Source organism: Acomys minous, assembly GCF_964271855.1.
Source record: "Acomys minous genome assembly, chromosome: 12".
NCBI classification, from domain to species: domain Eukaryota; kingdom Metazoa; phylum Chordata; class Mammalia; order Rodentia; family Muridae; genus Acomys; species Acomys minous.
The window spans coordinates 13,952,115-13,978,092 of NC_140493.1; the positions used below are offsets into that span (position 1 = coordinate 13,952,115).

Below are 25,978 nucleotides of genomic sequence, written 5' to 3' on the forward strand. Positions count from 1 at the left end.
CTACAAAGCGAGTCCAGGACAGCCAGGGCTACACAGAGGAATCCTGTCTCGAAAAAACAAACAACAAACAAAAACAAAAAACAAAAAGAGAATAAACATGTTTATTCTCAATATATCTACAATCTACCACCCAAATGCCTGTCTATAAGCCTATGACATGAGAACTGGTTACCAGCACTGGAGCTCTTGCTGGTCTATCAGCAACTGAGGACAGATAGCTCAGCTGTGTCCTTAGTACTGAGGGTGCCAAGTGTCAAAACACATGCATCACTTGCCAATGTAATATTCAGGGAAAACGTGCTTTCAATGTCACCTAAGCCACATTTCTGCTGAGACAAATAAGCCCATTTTTCTGCAATCTCTTTTTTTGTTTTTCGAGACACGGTTTCTCTGTGTAACCTTGGCTGTCCTACTGCTCTGTAGACCAAGCTGGCCTTGAACTCAGAGATCCACCTGCCTCTGCCTCCCAAGTGTTGGGATTAAAGGTGTATGTCACCATAGCCTCGCTCTGTAATCTCTTTTTACAACCCATGACTTAAGCATTTAAACTAGAATATGGTGTGATGCTGAAAATTCACAGTGACAGAATGGCAGGTGACGGGCTGGGGATGTAGCTCAGGTGCCTAGCATGTACCAACCTCATGGTTCTATTCTTAGCGCTTGTAACATACCCTGTCATCTCAGCGCACCTGGGAGGCAGAGGCAGAAGAATCAGAAGTTGAAGCTCATTCTCATCTTTGACTACATAGTAAATTGTAGGCCAGCCTGGGCTACATAAGATCCTGCCTCAGAAAAAAAGAAATGAAAGCAAAGGAAAGAAACAGGATGGCAACTGGTGCGGAACAGGGCTCAGAAGATCTGCTGAACCATCATTTCCTTGCTCCTGTCTACAACTAGCCTTTCGTAAGGCAGGAGTGCTGGCCAGGGACAGTGCAGTGGGTGGACCGTGACACTCCATGGTCCTCGGAAATAGGCTGGGGTTCAGGGGTAAAAGCAAAGACATCAGGTTAGAGGGAATATGCAGAGGTGCTAGCAAAGTCTAACCATTATTACCATCGTCAAAGATGCACCTGTTAGGAACACTGTCCCAACATTGACATTTCAAACCCTATTCAAATACAGTTTGTATGAAGTAACATAGAAAAGGCATGCCTGTTTTTATTATCCTAAAAATAAAAGCCATCAGCAATCAGCAATAAAAAATTGCAAATAAAAATTTAATTTCAGAATCCAAGTTCATTATTTATAAATACACTAAAGCATCCACGCATATTTAGACTGAGCCTACATACAGTATTTCAACAAAACAGTTTTTTTCTAAAGGGTCAGAGGCAAATGAGTGACTTGTCTCACTCATATTTGATTTGAAATGAGAAAATGAAATTTTTTTTCTTTAGACATCAAAGCAAAAACTTTGGAGTCTGGTAAAATAAAAAAACCTGACAGCTGATACTTCATTTTGATATCCTTGGGATCCTATAATATCCCAGTGATGGTTGAATCTTCCCTATCATAGGAAAAAAATCTAAATGCCTAAGGCTTTTCTCCTGGCTGCAATAAACAAGCGCTTTCCCTGTTAACAAGCTACCTCCTCAAAGAAGAATCTGAGCTATAATATGATCAAAGTGGGGGGAGGGCAGTGCATACTTCTTATGAGATAGCTTTATAGAGACGCAAAATAAATCAGAGGCATGGAGATTTGATCAACAAGCCATCTGCTGTAAACGTGTCATATCATGCACTGGGGAAGTCCTAAGCATGACTTAAAACTTGGATCCAATTTCAAGGAGCTCATGATAAGTGGGATATCTCTGAGTTAACTGACCGTGTAAAACCTGAATGCAAACACCTGACACGGGAAAGTTCTCATGACCAACTAACCAGTTGACAGACACTCCATGATATGCCTAAGTTCAGTTTTGTTTTCAAATGTCTGGTTTCTGTTACAGTAAACCGCTTCTAGAATATTCTTTCTTTGACATATTTTGGAGCCTATGGTTAAGAACTGTTCAGTCAGGATGGCTTAACCTCCACCTCCTATTTACAGGTTTCATCTGACAGCCACAAAAAGCTGTTTTGTTGCAATTAAAATAATATTTAATTAAAATACAGCACCTGATTTGTGGTTTTCACACAACTGAATAAAAATTCTACACAATAAAATTGTTTACATCTTCCCTCCATTCTAGTAAAAACAAATTACTATCCCCTTAAAAAACAAAACAAAAATCTTTAGTTTTAACCTGATCATCCTATTTCATAATTGCCAAGACTTTGTTTCTAGCGGGCTTCTGAAAACGCACCTTGACACCTGGCCTGAAGGAGGAGTAAGGCACATGTGGATATTACGGTGAGAGCTGGCAGGTGGCCCCAGATGCCTGGTCTGGTGTCCTACATGGCCCTGCCAGGTGAGTCAGCCCTGGTACAATAGCTAGCACTCTGAAGCCCATTTCCAGTCTGGTGGCTCCATCATGAGTTCAATACTGAAAGCATATCAAAGGGAGATTCACTTTTAAAAAGATGAGCTTTTCAAAATGCTCCATCATGAGCCTGGGCTGGCCAAAGCTGCCAGCCTCCATAGGTGTGCTAAACAGCTTTTCTGAGGGAACTGTACTTGGGGGACACCCCAGAAATCGGACTGCTAAGGTAGACAGCCCAGGCCAGGATGACCGTTTCAGGTTCCAGTAAGTAAGTGGGTCACAGCTGTGTTCCAGCACCTCTTCCTCCAAATATGCAAGCACCATGTCTTCAGGTAGCTTCTCTCTCTGATCTCTCTTTATTGGTGCAACGAGTGACCACAGGCTCTCCCCTGTGCCAGTGTCTTTAAGTGGGGACCCTGAGTCACAGCCATTGGAGGTGGCCGTGTCCTCTGAGGTAGAATTCAAGATTTCTAGCTCCCTGATTAAGTCTTGCCTGTACTGCTCTGCCTCCTCCTCTGTGAACAGGGAAGCTTTGTAGCGAGGGTCCAGCAGTGTGGCAAAGATGTACCTGGGGTCGTGGAGAGTGGCAGACAGGCGGCTAGCCATGGCTTCCTTCAAGGACTTAAGCATCGTGTCAATGCCCATTGTCTCCCCAAAGAGCATCTCAACCTTCCTGCTGAGGATGTGGATCATGGGAATGACCTGGCTCAGAGTAGACATGTGGGCGCTCATCTCTCGGCTCGCAGCATCAAACGGCCGCAACACATGGCACACTGACTGCATGACCTCCCACTGGTCACAGCTGATCAATTCTCTGAAGTTACACTCAATGGACACTTCGTTAACTGCCCTCTTCTGCTCAATTAGCCGTTCAAGCATGTGGAATGATGTGCTCCACTTGGATGGTACATCCTGGATCAGCTGATGCTGCGGCAGCTCGTATTCCTTCTGCAGTTCTGCTAACTTCTCTCTTGCCCTGGGTGACCGGTGGACCCGCTCACACAGCTTCCGGGCAATGCTCAGTAAGTTCTGCACCATCCTCTGGCTCTTGATAGCCTCACTGACGATCAGATTCACTGTGTGGCTGAAGCACTGCACGCTCGAGTGCTCACCCTCACTCAGCATCTTCCCTATGCTTGGATTGTCAGTGACAGTAATGCCAATCTGAAGCCCAATGGAGGTCACCCAGGCTTCCCACCAACACTCCAGCTGCTTCTGAATGTTGTTTCCACTATAGTCACAGTCGATCTGTGACACATCTAAAAGCGCTGAGCAATGGTGGTCCTCACAATGTGGTCGGACAGCGGATGCAAAGGTGACCCAGTGAGCTGTAAGGGTCAGGTACTCACGAGTCTGGCTACTCATCCATATTCCGGAGGTGAAGTGGACTACACCACTCTCAGCTTCCTTCAGATGCGACATAATTATCTGTTTCACATTGTCATACATACCTGGGATAGCTGTTCTAGAGAAGTAGGAAGGGGAAGGTAAAGAGTACTGAGGTTTCAAGTATTCGAGCAGCCTGTTAAAGCCAACGTTGTCTACAAGGGAGTATGGCTGAAGGTCAAGTGCAATCATTTCAGCTATGAGACTTGTGATTTTTTTGGCAACAGGGTGAGAGTCATAGAACTTCTCCGTGGAGTCACAGAAAGAGGAAGCCCCTGAAAGCCCCATGCCCAGAGGCCTCCGGATGCCCGGAGAGCGGGACAGAGTGGCCTCTGAGACATCATTCTTGAGTACATGGCCATGGAATCGCTGGAGATGTCTCAGGAGACAGCTGGTGCCCAGGTTGGTGGGCTTCTTGCCCCTGCTGATGGTCCGGCCACAGTGCAGGCACACCACCTTAGTTGAGTCTGCAGAGCAAATAGAAAAGTGATTCCACAGCTTTGAGGTCTTCTTGCTATTAGCAGGAAACACACCTCGATGGTTTTTTCTGACCACTGCTGGCAAGTCAGTTATGTTGGAGGAGCTCTCTGCAGAAGCCAAAGTGGCATATGGAGAGTTTGCCAAACCTGTGCCCACAAAGTCCTTCTGGTCCCCAACAACCTCAGGGTGGCGTCTGTACAGATGTCGCATCAAACAGCTGGTGCCTACATCTCCTTTCTTCCCCCGACTAATAACACAGCTACAGTACCGGCACACTGCTTTGAGACTGTCCATGGGGGCCAGCGAAAAGTGATGCCAGACTTCTGACTTCAGTCTTCTCATGACCTTCTTATTTTGCTGGAAGACAGTGCCCGATTCAAATCTTGGACTTACTGTGTCTGCCAGCTGCTTCTCTGGAGAGGGCACAACAGAGGTCTCCCCCAAGTCATCAGAGGATGACAACATGGACACATCTTCCCGGGACACATCCCCAGGATTTGTGTGTGATGACAGATCCTCAGGAAGCCTCTCTGGGGATGAGGAGACAGAAGGGCACTCTTTGACTTGTTTGCCAGGAGACAACGATGCGGAGTTGAGATCCCCTTCTGGGGGCAGCAGGGCAGGGAGCAGGGTTGGAGGCATAGGGTACAGCGGTGGGATGCCTGTGCTGCCTCCGTTCTCCTGTAGTACGATGGATCGATGTGCTCTCCACATGTGCCTGATGAGGCAGCTTGTGCCTAGGTCCTTCCCGTTCTTCCCTCTGCTGAACTCATTCATACAGTGGACACAGACAGCCTTGGAGCTATCCAGGGGTGACAGGTAGAAGTGCTTCCAGACGGCTGACCTCCTCCTGGACCCAGATGTGCTTTTGGGAAGGGAAAGGTTTCTCTCTGCCATGGTTTCTGAAGTGTCATCATAATGGAGCATGGAGAGGTTGGGGGATGAGCCGGCCGAGGCCTCTTCTCTGCTATACTTTTCAGTGATAGACATATCAGAGGACACCTCTTCAGAAGAGACCACAGTCACAGATTCTTCCATTATTTGGTCAGGGGATGGGATCTTGGGAGCCGTTTTCTGGACAAGTCTGACAGGTGAGAGCACAGTGCTGAGGTCTCCCACGTCTGTGGGCTGTGGTGGAAGCAGAAGCGAGGGAGAGGGGAAGGAGGACCCTGCTGATAGACTTCCATTCTCTTGAATGAGCTTGGTGGGGTGCGCCCGCCTCACATGTCTCATGAGGCAACTTGTACTCAAGTCTTTTTCGTTTTTGCCCCTACTGAACTCTTTCATACAGTATGTGCATATTGCTTTAGTGCTGTCTCGAGGAGAGATAAAGAAGTGCTTCCAAGCTGGAGACTTCTTCCTGGAGCTTATGTGTCGGCTAGAAAGAAGGCTCTGGGTCACGGCTTCCATGGCTACATTGTACAGTGTGCTACTATACTGGGAGAAGAGTGATCCATAGTCATCTTCACTCTCAGCAGGTAAGTATTTCCCAGAGGGCTGACAGGCACAGCTTGCTGCCCTGATTTCTGCCTGCTCATCGCCACTATCTGTCTGTCTCATATCCTCTGGCTCACTTTTAAAGTCCACTCTTTCCAAACTGTGACAAGGAATTTGATCATCATCTTCCTCCTCTATTTTGAAACTTACTTTGTCAGAAACAAAATCACTGTCCCCCTTGGGACAAGTTTCTTGCTTATCCTCCATGACCAACCATAATTATCCTGGCTGCTTCATCATTCTGACATCTTAGGTTAATAAAAATTGGCTATAATGCCAAAAGTAGATCCATTACTTTTTCTTAATTTCATCTTCGAGGAGGTTTAATATGGCTGAGCATGGATGTCACTGGAAAGCAGAGTATGTGGCTCACACAAGCACCAGGTCACAGGGCTGTTCTGCAGGACTGCTGTAAGCAAACACTTCTTGCTGTGTAGACCAATGCATGCAGTGCAGACTTGTCTCTCTTCTCCAAGACAGGAGCCCCACCATCCTGAGTGCACGCATCGCCCTTTTGCATTTCCTATAAGAGATAACATTAAATTAAGCACAGAACTGAACTGTATATTCAAAATCTATATTGTCAGAGTTCAGCCTAACTGTATAGGAGACAATATCCATGATAGAAAGCTAAAGTCAAAAACCTTGGTAGTGATATTTTGCAATCCATTCACATTTAAACAAACAAACAACAACAACAAAAAACCCTCCAACACTCAAAATTAGCAAAACGATTCAAATTCAAATGGCCTACCAGTAAAGAAGTAGGCAATGAAAAGCAGTAAAAGCAGTAATGACATTCGAAGAATTTCACAAGGAATTTACAGTCTTCTTTTTGTTTTTTAAAGATTTATTTATTTATTTTATGTATATGAGTACTCTATCTGCACATACACCTACATGCCATAAGAGGGCATCTAATCCCAGTATAGATGATCATGAGCCACCATGTGGTTGCTGGGAATTGAACTCGGGACCTCTGGAAGAGCAACCAGTGCTCTTAACCCTTGAGCCATCTCTCCAGCTCCCACCCCCCCCCATCTCCCCTTAAGACTTATTTATTTATAGGCATCATGTAGCTCTGACTGTCTGAAACTCAATATATAGACTAGGCTTGCCTTGGACTCCAAGAGATTCACTCACCTCTGCCTCCTGAGTGTTAAGATTAAAGGTGTTTGCTACCATGGCCAGCATAAAAATTTATTTTTGCTAGGTATGGTGGCAAATGACTTTAATCCCAGCATTAAGGAGGAAAGGACAGGAAGAGCTCTGAGTTTGAGGCCTGCTTAGTCTACAGAGTTAAAGTTACTAAGATAGTTTGTAGAAGGAAGCACCCATATTTGGAAGTGATGTCTAATTGAGTGGCCGAAAAGATGATGAATCAGAGAAGATTTGACTGAATAGGATATGCCCAACACTCATGAGAGAGGAAAGGGAAGCTACTTAAGAGGCAGTTTTACCAAAACAGTAATAGAGAGATTGGTTGCAGAGAGCGAGAACTCAGGTGAAGATGGAATGAACCAGAAAATGAGAAGAAGTTAGAAGATTAGAGTAGGTTGCTGAGTAAGTTTGAGACCAAGCAGAGCAATTCTGGGTTGAGAGAGAAGCCAGATTAAATAATCAGCTGGGAGAAGAGTTTGAGCCAGAACAGCTGAGTTGAACCAGCCAGCCCAGAGCTTAGAAAGAACAAGTAAGGGTGAGCTTATTCAGCAGTAAGTATCAAAGGCTGAAAACATTCTAGGTCTAGGTTAGACTGAATGGAGGTTAGAAGCTTCTAGGACTAAGCCTAGGTTAGCAGAAGGAGGCAGCAAGCCTCCCAGACAACAATTGAGCCAGGAGAATAAAAGTTCTTTTACAGTTGTGAACTACTATGTGGACTCTAGGAATTAGAGGTTAGAAGCTTCTAGGACTAAGCCTAGGTTAGCAGAAGGAGGCAGCAAGCCTCCCAGACAACAACTGAGCCAGGAGAATAAAAGTTCTTTTACAGTTGTGAACTACTATGTGGACTCTAGGAATTCAACCAAAGTTTTCTGCAAGAGCAGCAAGTGCTCTTAACTGCGGAGCCACCTCTGCAAGACCAAGTCTCACCTTTCAGTTTACCAAAGGCAACACCTTCCTAGTAGAATATGTAAAGAGTTTAAATTCCAGTGGGGGTAGGAGTTGGGGGGCACGCCTTTAATCCCAGCACTCAGGGAGGCAGAGGCAGGCAATCAATGTGAGTTCAAGGCCAGCCTGGTCTACAAAGTGAGCCCAGAACAGCCAAGGCTACAGAGAAACCCTGTCTTGAGAGAAAAAAAAAAGTTTAAATTTCAAACAATCTATGAAATAATCAATTCACAGAGTAAATCAGAATGAAATCTAAAAAGTGTGTGTGTGTGTGTGTGTGTGTGTGTGTGTGTGTGTGTGTGTGTGTAACAGGTTAAAAACCAAAGGGCTGGCAAGATGTTTCGTAGAGAAAGGTACTTGCTGGTGTTAAGCCTGATGACTTGAGTTTGATCCCCAGAATCCGGTTGGTAGAGAGAACCAACTCTGACCTCTGCCTCAACACAAAATAAATAAATATAAAACAAAGCAGCAAAAGCTAGCATTAGCACATGGCAACAATGTAACAGGGCCCCAGACCTTAGCACACTGACTCCATTACAGAAGAATCATTCAGATTGCAAAATTCAGCAGTAGACAGTACCACCTGCCAAAATGAAAACAAAGGCCTAGTCTGGGAAAGTCTCTAAATGCACTAGCCTTGTTTTTTTGGTTTTGGTAGCTCTGCTCTTGGCTAACTGTTCTTGTTAACTCAAGTATGTCAACCTAAGACATGGTTTTTGTGCTTAAAAGCTCACCTTGAGAAAGTCTGTGATCCTGAAAACCCAACGTAGTCACTGGCTGGCTAATAAAGACTTTCTATTAGCTTAATTTAAACCCATGTCCAAACAGTCTTCTCTGGTTGTTACCCTACAACAGCACAAATGCAGGATAGACACTGTCAACATAACTAACTTGCTTCAAGAGGCACTGCTGGGCACAGCAGCAGGTGGGAAAACTGGAGCAAAAGGCTCTTGAACATAGTGTCTGAATAGCTACTAAGACCCATACTGAGACCCTTGGTGAAGGGTCTGAATTTTCAGCACTCAAAGCTGTCACATAATTCCCTGATTTATCATTTCTTTTTCAAATTGGGGCAGTATTAAGAGTAAGACTTATATTGACAACAAGCTTAAGCTAAACTTGCCTGGGGCAAAGTTAATAAAAACTACCAGCTACATAAGTATTAATGTTTCTGGAAGAAGACATCTCAAAAACAGATGCCACATCCCGGCACTCTGGAGGCAGAGGCAGGTGAATCTCTCAAGGCCAGCCTGGTCTACAAAGTGAGTTCTGGACAGGCAAGGCTACACACGGCAAAATCCGTCTTGAAAAACAAACAAACAAACAATAGATGCCACAGACAAAGTTCACTGATTGAAATAACTCAAGGGCTGAGGGTATCACTTGGTGGCTAAACATCCTCGGCGCCACATTAAAAATCAGCATAAAAATTAACTATCAGGAGACAACTAAAGGCTGGAGAGATGCAGGGTACTTGTTGTGCAAACATGAGAGCCCGAGTTTGATACCCAGAACCCATAAAAAGGCTGCGCCTACTATCCACGGTTGGTAAGGCCAAGAGCTCTAAAGGAAAATCTACTATCACTACTGCCCTAAACCAGTATAATTCCTAACTGCATTCTAAAATTTACACCCACAGATTAAGTGTAACTCTCACCCCTCAACTAAGAAACTTGCAGTAGACGGAGACCATTACAGAAAGAAAAAAACCTGGTGGAAATGCAGAGAATAACTGACCGTGGAGTGTCCAACAACTGATACAACCCCTACCCTGAAGGCTAAAGAAACATGAAAGAGGAGGAGCCACGACGATCTTAAGAGCCAGAGGACCAGGGTTTTTGCTGTGAGACAGTGTTTTCTATATGTAACAGGGAAGTGGGACCCACAAAATTTCAGTATGGCTGCATAAGCAAGACCTGAACAATGTAAGTTGATATACTAACATGGATGGGGGAAAACCTTATAAGACCTAAGCTCTTGGATAAAGAATTCTAGACAACCATTGACTGCTGAGACAGGGAGAATTAAGTCTGTTCTGGGGACAAGCCTCAAATAGATGATCCAATCCCAAGTGACCAGCTCTAAACCCATATACATATGAGTAACACTAATGACCTCAGCAGGTTGTGTTTATAAATGTGTGTGTGAGAGCCATGCATGTGACAATAAAAGGCTGGGCATGATGGTGTGTGCTTGTAATGGTAGTGCTGAGGGGTGGGGGTAGAAATAGGCAGGTCCCTGCGGTTTGCTGGCCAAACAGCCTAGTCAACTCAGTAAGTTCCAAGTTCAACGACACCCTACCTCAAACAAAACAAGTAACAAAACATCAAAGTTTCTAAGAAATGACACCTGAGGTTGAGTCTGGCCTCCGCATGTATGTGCATGTACTTGGGAGGGAGGGATGACTGCAACAGGGGGTGATGTACAAACAGTACAGGGGAAACTTCCTAGAGCTGACATGAAGGTGACCCCAGCGACGACTCCTAGCAATGGGGAACACAGAGCCTGAATGACCATGTTGGGTGACCCAGCAGGCTCCCAGTATGGAGAACAAGCCACACAACCTTGAAACCACCCCTGTCCTGCCTGCAAGATGTACTGGGGCGATGGTGCTCACAGGTCGTGCGAGTGGCCAACCAGTGACTGGGCTCACTTGAGGCCCAGGCCTCAAGAGGGAAAGAGCCCATGTCTGCCACTGCCTGGATAGCGAGGGTCGGGAAGCTAGATGGCTTAGGGACCTAGGGGAGAACCGGACAAAACGGACAAACCGGAAGGAAAATGAAGGCAAATGAAATGGCTCCTGCTGATATTGTGCCATACTCATACATTGGTGCCTAAGGCAACTGTCATCAGAGGGGCATCATCCAGCCACTGGTGGGAGCAGATACAGAGACCCACAGCCAAACATTAGGAAGAGCTGAGGGGACCCTGCAGAAGATGGGGAGGAAGAAATACAAGAGCCAGAGAGGTTGAGAACACAGCACACAGAATCAACTATGCTGGGCTCACAGGAGCTCAGACTGAAGTGGCAGTCATGGAGCCTGCATGGGTCTGGGCTAGGCCCTCTGCATACATGCTGTGGTTGTTTAGCTTGGTTGTGGGACTCTTAACAGCAGGAGAGGGCCTGTTTCTGACCCTTTTTCTCCTATTGGTTGCCTCATCCAACTAGTCATATTGCATCTTGTTATGCTGTGTTCTGTAGAAGTCGCTGGGAAGGTTGTTCTTTTCTGAAGGGAAACAGGAGCAATGGATCTGAAGGAGAGTGGACGTTGGGGAGGCTGTGGTTGGGACATGTTGTATGAGAGAAGAATGAATACAATTAAAAAGAAAGAAAAAAAGGCACAATTCAGAACATAAATGCTCTCACCACATGCATGACTTAAAAGTTACATAAAACAATATGTAATTCATACATAATACATACATATTTTTTAATATAGAGAACAACATTAAGCAAAATAAAAGACTAAATGATAGCTAGATTTGGAAAATTAAACACGACAATTAGAAAAACATGCAAATCAAGCTAATATTAGTGCATATTCTAGGATGGATGGAATAGAAAATTGTGTCCATGAGGATGCAACAAAACTTTCAAACACTGCTAGACAGAGAAGACAGCTAAGTTCTCTGGAAAGCAGCCAACAGTTCCTTAAAAGCTAAACAGACTTAGGATGCTATCCAGCAGATTCACTGCCAGATGCTACCTGCCTTAGTTAGGTTTCTATTGCTGTGACACCATGACTGAGGCAACTTAAACAAACAAATGAACAAAAAACAGTTATTAGGGGCTTGTGATGGGGAACATAGCAGCAGGAAGGCATTGTGCTGGAAAACTAGCTGAAATCTGATCCACAATCATGTGGTAGTTAGAGACCTTACTGGAAATGGCATGCGCTTTTGAAACCTTGAAGCCCACCCCCAGTGACACACCTTCTCCAACAAGATCACACCACCTAATCTTTCCCAAACAGTTCCACCAACTGCAGACTAGGCATTCAAATATATGGCCTATGGTGGCCATTCTCATTCAAAACACCTTCCTACTCAGAGAAATGTTCACATAAGACTTTCACATAAGGCTGGGCATAGTGCTGCACGCCTTTAATCCCAGCACTCTGGAGGCAGAGGCAGAGTTCGAGGCTAGCCTGGTCTACAAAGCGAGTCCAGGACAGCCAAGGCTAATACAGAGAGACCCTGTCTCAAAAAACAAAAACAAAAATGACTTTCACGTAAGTATTCTGTCAGCTAGCAGAAGTATGGTCCTGGTAGCAATAAGAACAAATATCCTCACTGTTTCAGTCAGAGGAAAGGGGCTTCCAAGTAGGACAAAACTGACATCATCCAAGGCTATTTATCTCAAGCTAGTACCACTGTCTTCAGGCACAGTCCTGGGGCTCACATCACCAACACCCACTCACAAAGCTGCATGTAACATCCTAATAGTTTTGGTTATAGCACATTAAAAAATGATTTAGGGGAAAGCACCAGGATCAGGCAGGCATCTGTAGCAATTTCTACTTCGGGAGGCTGTGGTTCGGGCCAGGCTGGATTCTCACAGAAATGACCGTATTGCAGGCCACTGAGAGAACAATGGTAACTTCTAGATGCAGAGAAAACACTTTATGTAATTCAGCACCCATTCATGTTGAAATGTCTCAGCAAATGAATAAGAAAAGCACTTCCATGATCTACTAAAGGGAATCTAAAAATAGTTCTAATACTTTAGACAAACCCTCAACATTCCTCCTAAGATCAGGAATACCTCTAGGAGGTTGGTCTCATCACTTTCAGTCAGAATCACAATGGTGGGGGCCAGAAAAGAAAAGTGTCAGGGGGCATGGTGACACGTGCCTTTATCCTAGCATTTGAAAGGCAGATATAAGTGATCTCTGAGTTTGAGGCCAGCCTGGTGTACAGACTGAGTTCTAGGACAGCCAGGGCTATACAGAGAAACCTTGTCTCAAAACAAAACAAACAAACAAACAAACAAACAGAAACAAACAAAAAACCCAAAAAACAAACAAATAAAAGCTGGGCATGGTGGCACATGCATTTAATCCCAGAGCTTGTGATTCAAAATGTATGAGAGCTAACCTGTGCCTTTTGCAGGTAGATCTCTGTGAGTTTCAGGCCAGCCTAGTGAGATCCAGACAAGCCAGAGCTATAAAGTCAGACCTTGCCTTAAAAGACATGAATTTGGAACCAGGTATGTAGTAGTGCACACCTTTAATCCCAACACTCCAGAAGCAGAGGCCGGCAAGTTCAAGGCCAACCTGGTCTACATAATGAGTTCTAGGGCGACACAGAAATCCTGTCACAGAAAATACACACACAGACACACACAGACAAACACAGAGGGGCATACATAAACACACACACACACACACACACACACTTTTCCTTTTTCCAGTTATATAGTAATAAGAAATCTATAAATATTGAAAGTAATTAATGAATTTTAAGAAGTTATAAGATAGTCGCTGGGAGCAGTGATGCATGCCTGTAATCACAGCATTAAGAAGGCAGAGGCAGGTGGATCTCTGCGAGTTCAAGGCCAGCCAGGTCTACAAAGTAAGTCCAGGACAGCCAGGGCTACATAGCAAGACCCTGTCTTGAAAAACAAAACAAAACAAACAAAAAGCATTTTAAAAATTATATAAGTACTATCCCCCATAGTAAAATTCTTATGAGAATTTTTTTTTCTTCCTTCCTTTTAAAAGAAAGGGCCTTGTTATACTCCTAAGGCTGAGCCAGAACTTGGAATTCTTCTTCCTACGCTTCCTGAGTATTGGATTTATAGGCGTGCACCCCTTTATTCAGTAATTACAAGATGGCTTATTTTTACATAATATTTTGAGCATATGCATGGTGTGGAATTTCTATTTGAGCCATGATGTAGTAGTAGGATCAAGGACAACCAGAGTGAAGACCAGCGGTCACCAAAAGGTAGTAATCACCGACATGGAAAGCGGACAACTCCCTAACTTACTACCCATATGCCAAGGAAATGGAATATGAAGGCAAGCAAGAGTAGCTAACTCATATCTGACAAAGCAGACCCCAAGTCAAGTCAGATGGTTATTACATATTAATAAATAAATAACCTATCAAGAAGACATGGCTAGGGCTGGCAATGTAGCTCAGTTAGTAGAGTGCTTGCCTGGGATGTACAGAGCCATAGGTTAGATTCCCCAGCACCGTGTGAGTCAGGTGTGCCGTAATCCTAGCAATGCCTTCCTTCACTTAGACGGCAGGATCAGAAATTCAGGGTCTTTCTTGGCTAAATGGAGAGGTGGAAGCCAGTATAGGCTACAAGAGACACAAAAGGGAGTATGTGCTAAAGATTTTAAATATATATATAATGTTGGGCACCTGGGCACCCTACTGGACAGAAAGAACAGACAGGAACAGATACAATATAATGGGTAACTCAATATTCTACCCTAATCAATAGATTAGTCAGAAAACAAAAACAAAAACAAATAAAAAGAACCAGAGAGTTGTACTATAATTCTAATGAACTTAACAGAATATTCCATCCACAACTGCAGAGTACTTTGTCTCTAACAAGGTAGAAAGCAATAACTAACACTCAAAGTTGTCCTGTGATGGCCAAACATGCACCATGCACATACACGCATTCACAAACATAATACACAAAAAGGAGAAAGGAAAGGGGGGGGGGAAGAAAGAAGAATGGGGAAGAAAATGAAAACATTGTAGAACCTTCAGGATACAGCATGACAGTTCTAAAGGGGAGAGTTATAGGTGGCTCGGCGTTAAGAGCACTTGCTACTCTTGCAGACAACCCAAGTTCAGTTCCCAGTACCCATATTGGAAGGCCCACAAGGGCTTGTAACTCCAGTTCCAGGATGACCTGACACCTTCTGGCCTCTGAAGCAACTGCATACATGTGTGTATACATATATTCAAACAATAAATAAAAATAAATATTTATTTTTAAAAACTGTGAAAAAGGCTCAGTGAGATAGCTCAGCAGGTAAAAGGCACTTGCTGCCAAGCCTGACAACCCAACTCCAATCTTTAGAACTTATATGATGGTAGGAGAGAACTGATTCCTTCAATCTCTACTTTGACTTACACACACACACACACACACACACACACACACACACACACACACAGGGTACATGTGTGCATGCATGTGCCTCCCCCCACAGATTAAAAGTACAAATGACCAATAAGTAGTTAAATAATCAAAACAGTCAATATCCTTAACTATCAACAAACTATAAGTTAAAACTATATTTGAATATAATCCTATTTTACCCTAATCAGAATGGACTACCCTCAAAACAACAGGCTAGGATACGACAAAAAAGCAACCTTCATACATTGCTGGAAGGAAGCAGTAGTTGCCATGGAAATCAGTATGGAGTTTCCTGGAAAAACTAAAAATAGACCTAGCATATGACCCAGCTGTAGCAGTTGGGTATGTTCCCCACTGAGTCTAAGTCAGCCTACCTCAGAGACATCTCAACAACCATTTTTATCACAGCACTGTTCACAATCAAGCTATGGAGTCAGCCCAGGAGCCAACATAAATAAACAAAATGTACTACATAAACACAAGAGAGTTCTATTCAGCTACCTGGAGCTGGACAGTAATCCCGGCACTCAGGAAGCAGAGGCAGGCAGATGACTGTGTGTAGACCAGCCTGGTATAAAAAGAGAATTACAGGACAGCCAGAGCTACACAGAGTAACCCTGTCTCGAAAAAACAAAAACAAACAAACAAACAAACAAAAAACCCAAAGAAAATGGATGGAACTGGAGGTTACGTTAAGTGAATATGCCAGGCTCAGGGGGGAGAAAACCAACACATTTTCTCTCTTTATGGAACCGAAAGTATCATCAACAACAACAACAACAAAATCACAAAGCAATGCAAACATCTAACTATAATCAATGAGCAATTACCAAATCTGCTTTTCTCATTACCTGTGCTACCAAGAACTAGACGTCTGTGTAAAAAGGAAAGAGAAGCTGGGCGATGGTGGTACGCACCTTTAATCCCAGCACTAGGGAGGCAGAGGCAGGGGTAGGATCTCTCTGAGTTCTAGGCCAGCCTGGTCTACAGAGCTAGTTCAAGGACAGTAGCAGCAAGAGCGTCACAAAGAAACCGTCCTGAAAACAAAAGCAAAAGAAAAAGTGAGGACACCTGTATTTTCTGAAGAGTTATGTATACTAATTCTGTTCACTGCAAAGGCCTGCCAACAGCTCACATCATGCCATCTCCCATATTCAGCCTGGACTGTAATTCAAACCATCTCTTCAAATATATTAACAGATAACAAAACCAAAGCTAACCAAACAAAACAAAGCCAGGCAGTTGTGGTGCACGCCTTTAATCCCAGCACTCAGGAAACAGAGGTAGGTGGATCTCTGAGTTCGAGGGCAGCCTGGTCTACAGATGGAGTTCCAGGACAGCCAGAGCTACATAGAAAAACCCTGTCTCAAAAGCAAGCAAAACCAAAAAAGCCCCTGAAAACAAAACAAAGTTATTAACAGAAACCTGAGATGAAAAAATGGCCTTTTAGGTTTGGAGCTGGAAGAATACAAGATGAGCCTAGAATATTTTAGGATGACAGACAGCAAGGAACCTTTAAGATTGTGTAAGATCTAGGTCAGAAGCACCTGGAGGACTCTTGCAAAGGCTCCCATTGTCCAGAGAGACAATCCGAACACAAACAAACAACACATCAACATACATCAATGTTTAAAAGTTCATAAAGCCACTGTGCACCACTATGGTTTGAGTACAGGTCCCCAAAGTAGCAGGACTGGGAGGTGCTGTGGGATTTAAGAGGTGAGACCTATGGGAAGCCCTTAAACCACTGATGTAGCCTTGGAGGAGACTGGAATCCCAATCTCTCAGTCTCTCTCTGCTCCCCAGCTCTAACATGTACTCCAGCCAAGCAAAGCCCAAAACCAATGGAAGGGCATGATGAGAAACAATCATGACTCCATTGTGTAACCAAGAGCCACTGTTCAGTTAGGTTTCTGTTTACTGTAAATTTTTTCTCAAAACTGACCCGTGCCTCACCTCCTGTGACCACAGAATGATCTGTAAAGGAAAACGTTCATAACTGCTGGCCTCACTTCTGTAACCATGCTTGCTTGCAAAAACCCTGACTCTGTGGAAAAGCCCTATAGAGAGGCTTGAGGAACTGGCTCCAGGCTAATCTCTTGATCTTAGAGGGAGATAGTGGTTCTGCTGTGCACAGAATAAAGCTTGCTTTGATTTGGCCATAATTTGTGGCTAGTGGTCTTTCTTCTCCAGTCTGTAAGTTTAACATTTGGGGGCCCCAGCAAGATTAAGGATCCCTACACCCCCTGCCCCCAACCAAATTTGGAAGTCAGGCACTTTTTTTCCAGACCTTCAGTACTGGAGCACTGCTTGCTAGGGGGTGTGCACCAAAGGCATCCTAAGGCCCCAGGATGTGCTCTCAGTTCAATGGACTGCCAGAGTGAATGGTCTGCAGCAAAAAAGAAACCAGAAAGCACCTGTCTGTGGAGGACTCCACCTGAGAGTCACAGTTCTATTTCTATGACATCTGGTTCTAGTCTGGTTCTGCTGGGATCCCATCTGGGAACAGCAAGGTGTCTGACAAGGTACAAGAGCTCTTGTCAAGTGATAGGTGTGGTGGCGCACACCTTTAATCCCAGCACTTGGGAGGCAGAGGCAGGTGGATCGATGTGAGTTCAAGGCCAGCCTGGTCTACAAAGAAGAGTCCAGAATGGCCAAGATAACACAGAACCTCTTTCACAAAAACAAACAAAAAAGGAGCTCCTGTCAAAAGCACTAGTGAGACATCACACTGCCTGCCTTGTTCTTGGCCCCCTGTGTCTTGTTCTGTTTTTTCTTCTGTCTCTTTGTTGTGTGTCTTCCATGGTCTGGACTTGGTAGCAACTGGACAAATGGACTGAATAGGCAATCATACTAGTAATACTTAAAAATTAATACTTAATATTAGCATTAATATTAATGCTAGTATTAAGCTGTGTCTTGAATTTTTTCTGAAAAACTGTATCCTACAGACAAGCAGGATTATGACTGTCTCATTACCCAAGGCTGTTTCCACAGTCTCTGTAAATCAGAGTGGCCATTTTTTGAGATCAAATGGTATGGTCACCCCTCAAGTGGCATGGGCAATAGAAAATACTGCTTTTGGCAACTCTGGCCACCCTGATTACATCATATACATCATGCCCTGGGCAGAGGCACCATCAAATGCACCTCCACGGATGAAGGTCCGTATGGACACACAGAAGACAAGGTGACCAGACTTGGGTCAATACAAGAAGGGCCATTTGAGGACCTTCAAAGGAGGCTCATAAACCTCCAGCTTTACAAGACCCTCAGGAGGACCTCCTCCTCCCCCTATATAACTACCTTTAACTCCACTAGCTCCCATATCTCAGCCTCCACCTCCACCTCAACCCTTAGCTCAGCTACCTACTCTGCCAGCCAGCTCACCCCATTCAACCTGTCTTGTTCCCCTGACACCCACCAGGCACTCCCTTATGGTCTCCCTGAGACATCCTCAGAGGTGACCCCAGCCTGTCCTTCCCCTGCACCAGGTTGTCCCCCCATAACCCATATGTCTATGTTCCTTTTACTACAACTGGTCTTTATAACTGGAAGAACCAAAAATCTGCCTTTCAGTGTGGACCCAGGCTGCTTAATCTCTCTGACTCTTCTTTAATCGCCTTCCTACTTTCAGTGACTGCCAACAGATTCTGCAGTGCATTTGGACTGTGTGACCAAGGAAACCAGCACAGAGCTAGAATAAGGTTGAGATTTGTCCAAACCCTGAAAATCTCAATTTCAAAACCTGCAGGGCAGCCGGGTGTGATGGCGCACACCTTTAATCCCAGCACTTGGGAGGCAGAGGCAGGCGGATGGTTGTGAGTTTGAGGCCAGCCTGGTCTACAAAGTAAGTCTTGGATAGCCAAAGCTACACAGAGAAACCTTGTCTCAAAAAAACAAAACAAAAAAGCCAAAACCAAAACCAACCAAAAAACCAAAACCAAACAAACAAAAAAACCCTGCAGGACCAAGGATTGCTCCCTCCCTGCTCTGTGCCTGCATGCCCCAGTGCACACAGGCTAGTCACATAGCCTAGCACCTGAAATCCCTCTCCATACAAATGAAGCATTCCTAGCACCTCAACCCCAGGCAATCATGTTCACTCACCTAAAAACACCTACCTACTTCCCCAAGGGCTTTATAGACTTTATTCCTACCAATAAAGAGAGCTGTATCACTGGAATAAGAGCTGTGTCAATAAGCAGGCTGTAACACTAAAAGAGCAGTATCCGAGAAGACTCCCTCCCTCCAGGCATTCACTGCTGGACTAGGATTATGCAAACCCACTCACCCAGCTAAACTTCATTCCTTTGTGTCCAACACCTGTATGCTCTGGTACCTGGATGATCCAAGGGTTGAAGAAGCAGGACCCAGGCACTGGACTCATAAGATTCTACGTATGGAAGAGAGGGAACAGATTCTGACTGAGAAAGCTAAAGCACTCCCCAGAACGGATGCATAGACCAATAAATAGAACACAGATTCAGTTGACTATTTCCTATCCTGGTTCAACTGTTGTCTGCGAGGCTTACTACCTCCTTCTGCTAACCCAGGCCTAGTCCTAGAAGCTTCTAGCCTCTGTATAATCTAACCTAGGCCTAGAATGTTTTCAGCCTCTGAGACTTACTGCTGAATAAGCTCATGCTTACTTGTTCTTTCTGAGCTCTGGGCTGACTAGTTCAACTCAGCTGTTCTGGCTCAAACTCTTCTCCCAGCTGATTATTTAATCTGGCTTCTCTCTCAACCCAGAATTGCTTTACTTAGCCCCAAAGTTATTAAACAATTTGCTCTTATCTTCTGGCTTCTTCTCATTCTCTGGCTCACGTCATCTTCACCTGCATTTTCTCTCTCTGCAACCCATCTCTCGATTACTGTCCTGGTAAAAACTGCCTGCTCTCTGTGGAAAACTACTTCTTAAGTAGCTCCCTTTCCTCTAGTTGGGCATATCCTATTCTGTCAAATCTCTCATTCATCACTTTTTCTGCCAGTCAAATAGATATCACTTTCAAATATGGGTGCTTCCTTCTACAAACTATCTTTACCTTGGGTTGGGATTAAAGGCATGTATCACCACTCATGGATCTAAGCTTTTCTGTACCAGAAACTTGCTCTATACCAGGCTGGCCTTGAACTCAGAGCTCCTTGCCTCTGTCTCCTGGATTAAAAGTGTGTTTGTATTCCAGCTGGATCACACGGGCCTAGAAGGTCTTTGGATGTGATCTCTTGTGATGGCCATGCTACATGCCCCTGCCTTGAACAGGTCTTTCAAACAGGTCTCCTGAAAGAGACCAATGTGGTTACAAAGAATTGAGATACTGGAAAGAGAAATGCCCTCCTTAGCCTAGACCAGTTTTGGCCTTGGGGGAATAGTAGAGCCACAGCAAACTCAGCCCCCAGGAGCCTCTGATTACCTTTTCTTTCTTTCTGTCTTTTTTTCTTGGTTTTTCGAGACAGGGTTTCTCTGTGTGGCCTTGACTGTCCTGGACTCCTTTTTGTAGACCAGGCTGGCCTTGAACTCACAGCGATCCACCTGCCTCTCCCTCCCAAGTGCTGGGAGTAAAGGCGTGTGCCACCATCGCCTGGCTCCTCTGGTTACCTTTTCAACTGGAGGCCAACCTGTAAACTTCCCAGTCAACACCGAGGCCTCACCAATCAAACAACAGAGTAGCAGGGAGCAACAGGGGAAGTCAGAAAATGTAAATGGATCACAGAATGAACTGTTAATCTGGGAGAGGAGATGAGGACTTATTCTTTCATCATTATCCCCTAATACCTGTTCACCTTGCTGGGAAGAGACTTTCTGAATAAATTCCAGGCAACTATTTTGTTCTCAGGAGGCATACCTATGCTGTAACTGGGGATCCCAGCCAAGTCTTTACCATAACCTGTCCCTTGAGTGAGGAATAGTTCCTCCTCTTGAGCCCAACTCATGCCCCTGAAGGGGAATTAAGAGAGCAAACTGATCAGGGATGCTCAAACATCTTGCCCTGGGCAGAAGCTACGTCAAATTGGCCTGCGCCCTCTTCAGTGGGCTGAAGACAACTCTCTTGGTTTGGCCAAACATGTGGCACTAGTTACAGTACAAATGATCTCTGGAGCTATGCTCATCTGAGTCAAACAGTATGCCATCAATTCAGAAGCCAGAGAAGGGCTCAGGGTCCATATAAAATGCCTCCTGGAGGCAGGCACACTAACTCCATGGCAATCAGCCTGGAACACTCCCTTCCTGTCAGATCAAAAGCCTGGAACCCAAGACTATTGACCAGTAAAGGATTTAAGCGAAGCAAACAAGTAGGTGGAGACTATTTACTCAATGGTCTTCAATCCTTACATGGTGCTCAGCATGTTACCACATAAACATAAGGTTTTGCTGTACTAGATTTGAAGGATACATTCTTTTCCATTCCTTTATCAAAATTAGGCCAGCTTATCTTTGCATTTGAATGGGCTAATCTTGATCTGGGAATACTGGGGTAACTCAACCTGATCTGATAACTTCAGGGGTTCAGGAATTCCCATAGCATCTTTGATGAAGCTCTCAACCAGAACTTAAATCATTTTCACAGTAAGTACCCAGAAGCACCGCCGCCCCGCTTCTATAATGTAGATGACTTACTGTTAGCAGCCAATGACAAAGAGGACTGTTTAAGAGCCAGCCACTCAGCGCCTCTTATAGACTCTGGCTCAGTTAGACAACTGAGTCTCCAAAAAGAAAGCTTAGGTTTGTATAACCCAGGTCACCTATTTGGGATTTGGGATATGAATTAAAAGACTATTATCAAAAGCACATAGAAGTCATAATGAAATTCCTACTCCAAAAACCAAAAAATAAATTAGGGAATTCCTGGGGCCATCAGGTACTATTGCCCCCAAATACCTGGATCTGCCGAATTGCCAAGCCCTTATACTCGGCTACTGCAGGAGGCAACACCCTCTGGATTGGACCAAGGAATATAAACAAGACTTTAATAACTTTTGAAAGAGAATCTTGTACAGGCCCCTGCTTTAACCCTCCTGATTTCTCCAAGCACTTCCATCTCTATATCCATGAAAGAAAGGTTGTTGCCAAAGGAGTCCTGATCCAAAGCTTGGATGCCTGGAAAAGTCCAGGAGCTGCTATCTCAGAAAGACTGGATCCTGTGGCCTCAGGATGGCTTACTTCTCTGTTTATGGGCCATAGCAGCTACTACAATCCTTGTAAAAGAGACAGATAAACTTACTCTGGGACAAACTCTGACCATAATGCCCCATAATCTGTAGAAACCCTATTAAGAGATGGCACTAAACACTGGATGTCTAATCCTGCCTAGCCCAGTAGTATTAGGCCCTTCTCCTGCACAAGGACAATTCATGGCTATCAACTCTGCCATCCTGCTTTTGGATGATGACTCTGAGGAACCTGTCCGTGACTGCCTGGAGACGATAGATGTCATCCAAGGTACCCAACCAGCCCTGATGGATCTTCCCCTCTTAGTTAAATACACTAACCTCTATGCTGATAGCAGTAGCTTCATCGATAAAGGAATTGCAGGGTGGCATACACTAGAAAGAAATAATATGGGTGCAAGCCCTACCCAGAGGCACATGGACCAAAGAACAGAGTAACAACCCTAATTCAGGCACTGAAATGGGACAGAAGAAGGAGAGTGAACATTTATATTGATAGCTAATGTGCCTTTGCCAAGGCTCATGTTCACAAACAAATATACAAAGAGACCTACTAACCTCACAAGGAAAAACCATTAAAAACAAGCTACTGGTGGAGACCATTTGGCTACCAGCTGAACTGGCTATTATACACTGTGGGGACATAAAAATGACAACAGACCCCAGGCAGGCAGCTCTTGAGGATCTTTGCCTCCAAACCATCTGGAGCTACTGAGACCCTGTTCTGCCTTGATGAAGATGTTCCCATACACTCCTCAGAAGATCAAATTATCCTCCAGCATTGGAGCCCATCAAAATTGCCACAGATGATGAATTCTACTGGGCAGGAAAGTTTGCATGCCAAGTTACTGGGAAGGAATTGGCTGATCGCTCTCCACAAGTCAATGCATTTGTTACCTCAAAAAATTTCAGAACTGAAGTCAGGCATGGTGGTGCACACCTTTAATGCCAGCACTTAGGCGGTAGAGGCAGGAGGGACTGATGTAAGGCCAGCCTGGTCTACAAAGTGAGTCCAAGACAGCCAAGGCTACAGAGAAACCCTGTCTCAAAAAACAAAACAAAACAAAACAAATCTCAGAACTCATCTCCCCCCATGTTTGGTTGTCTGAACACCAGGAGACACTTCAAAAGACCTCAGATCACTGCTTAACCTGATCTCGGGTAAATGCCAAAAAGGTCATGCTCCCTCAAGAACATGATACCTGATGAATTCTGGGAACTGAACTTTACTGAAATCAAACAAAGGCCATATTGATATAAATACTTACTGGTCTTTGTTGGGCTGGGTAGAGGCCTTCCCAATCCAAACATAAATAGTCCAAATAGGACCAAAAGAGTTCATAATGGAAATTATCCCACAATTTGGCCTTTCCTTAAACCTGGGACCCTTACAGCCAAGCTGTCTCAATTGATCTCAAAAGCTCTCATTATAAATTGGAAACTATGCTCCATGTATCCCCTTCAGAGTTCAGGAATGGTGGAAAGGATGAACAGGACTTTAAAGGAGGTCTTTTCCCTTTTGGTTTTTAGAGACAGGGTGTCTTTTCTTTTCTTTCTTTCTCTCTCTCTCTCTCTCTCTTTTTTTTTTGGTTTTTGCGAGACAGGGTTTCTCTGTGTAGCCTTGGCTGTCCTGGACTCTCTGTGTAGACCAGGCTGGCCTCAAACTCACAGTGATCCGCCTGCCTCAGCCTCCGGGATTAAAGGTGTGTGCCACGACCATCTAGCTTAACTCTTGAGACTGCTGATAACTAGGTTGATCTCCTGCCTTTTGTCCTTCTGAGGACCCATTGTACCCACTACCATGAAAAATCTACTCCATATAAAATAGTCTATGGATGTCCCCCCAACCATGACACCTCCATCCCAGGTACATCATGACCAGTTAACAGACTCCCTTATCTCAGAATTCCTGAAGGGATTGCAATTAACTCTGGAGAAAATCTTTCCTCAGGTCCAGATGGTCCAATCTGTTGACCATAGCTCACATGACCACTTGTTGCAATCTGCTGACTGTGCTGCTCTGCTACTTCAAAACTGACTGCCTTGACCCAGACAGAAGGGATCCTACGTGTGACTCTCTGGGTGTCCACTACGGTTGCTGGTATTCCTGCCTGGATCTACCATTCACATCTCGAAAAGGCACCAGAAGATTCCTTGGAAATAGAGATGGGCCACCAGTGACCGAATGGAACCTCAAAATCAAACATTTCCAAGGCCTAATGTTTTATTGTTAGCTGCTATTGCTCCTGCTGCTGATCTCACTTTATACTACAAAGATTGTAACATTAGCCTTGTCCAATTAGATTATAGCTGTGCCTTTAAACTTCAAGCAAAGTAACCTGCATAGACCCCCTACTTGGAAATGGGAACTTAAGACTAACAGACATTGGAAATGTCTTAGCATTACAACTGACAAAACAACCCCAACTAAAAGCCTATCTCTGCAAACTCTTCCTCCTTCAGGGAGAAGGACCTGACCTAAGTTTGGAAACTTCATTTGGGCACTTTAGGGAAAGGTTGTAACACCTTAAAACTGGAGAAAAAAATTTATAAGGTACTAAAATTTACACTTGGACCTAACCCTAAATCCTGCCAGGGAAATGACACCTATCATTGTGCCTCTTGGGAAAAGTCCCACAAAGATAGTCTTACCTTCTCCCCCAACTCCACAGAGACTAATCTCAACTGGAAACAAGAGATCTTGCAACCCCATAACTTTCACACTTAAAACTTTGGAACCTCTTGAGCCGGGCGTGGTGGCGTACACCTTTAATCCCAGCACTCGGGAGGCAGAGGCAGGTGGATCGCTGTGAGTTCGAGGCCAGCCTGGTCTACAAAGCGGGTCCAGGCCAGCCAAGGCTACACAGAGAAACCCTGTCTCGAAAAACCAAAACCAAAACAAACAAAAAAAACTTTGGAACCTCTAAATTTTCCCCAGACAAAAAATTCTGGAATACAAAATACTTCTCCATGAAAGACCCAGGTACTCTGATTACATTCCAAAGAAAATGGGTTCAGTCTGAAATACTTAAACCAAGAAGTTCCAATATAGGTTCCCCTGGTGTGGCCATACCCCATAGATCACCAACTACTGCCATGCTATTCTAACCTCCCCATAAGCACCCCTGCCCACCCGTCCTGCTGAGGTGCCTCTCCTGACTATGCTGATGGCAACCTTTTCTTTCCCCAATCACTCTGTATCTAACTAACATAAGATTCCTGGCTTTGTCTTGACCAAAAACTCTGTTACTACACAGTAATGCCTTACAATCTGCCACTCACAGCACTGCCATGAGCCACTACTGGTGCTTGTTCCTGGTCTCAACCCAAATTAACCCTAGGTGATATACAAAGGCAAGGACTATGTCAAAGTACCAGGTAACTGACAGCATTTCCAGACTAAATGTCTTACAAACATGCTCACCATTCAACAACCCACTGAGACACCTACTTCATTCAGCTTCAACATCTGCACTGTACTTTAAAAAGGTGTAGGAACCTCGGGGAGGAGAGGCAGGTGGATCTCTGTGAGTTCAAGGTTAGTCTGTTCTACAAAGAGAGTCCAGGACAGCCAAGGCTACACAGAGGAACCCTGTCTTAAACAAACAAACGGCTTTGGAACATACATATAGGGTACAGTGAGTGGCCCATATCTGCAATCCCAGTATTTAGAAAACTGAGGGAGGGGGATTACCATGAGTTTGAGGTCAGCCTGGGCTAAAGAGTGAGAGCTTATCTATCTATCTATCTATCCATCCATCCATCCATCCATCTACCTATCTATCCTGTTTCAGCTTTGGCTGTC

The 25,978-nt window shown here is 44.6% G+C and overlaps 1 protein-coding gene across 1 annotated transcript in view; it reads right to left on the reverse strand.

The window, feature by feature from the left end:
• Positions 1-1,196: 1,196 nt before the first annotated feature.
• The window catches only part of ZBED4 (zinc finger BED-type containing 4), a 43,979-nt gene continuing 19,197 nt past the window's right edge, over positions 1,197-25,978 (reverse strand). The window contains exon 2 of the mRNA XM_084751196.1: positions 1,197-6,306. Coding sequence (XP_084607322.1) covers positions 2,478-5,990 — 3,513 coding nt within the window. The 5' untranslated portion in view covers positions 5,991-6,306 and the 3' untranslated portion in view covers positions 1,197-2,477. The remainder of the gene's footprint in view (positions 6,307-25,978) is intronic.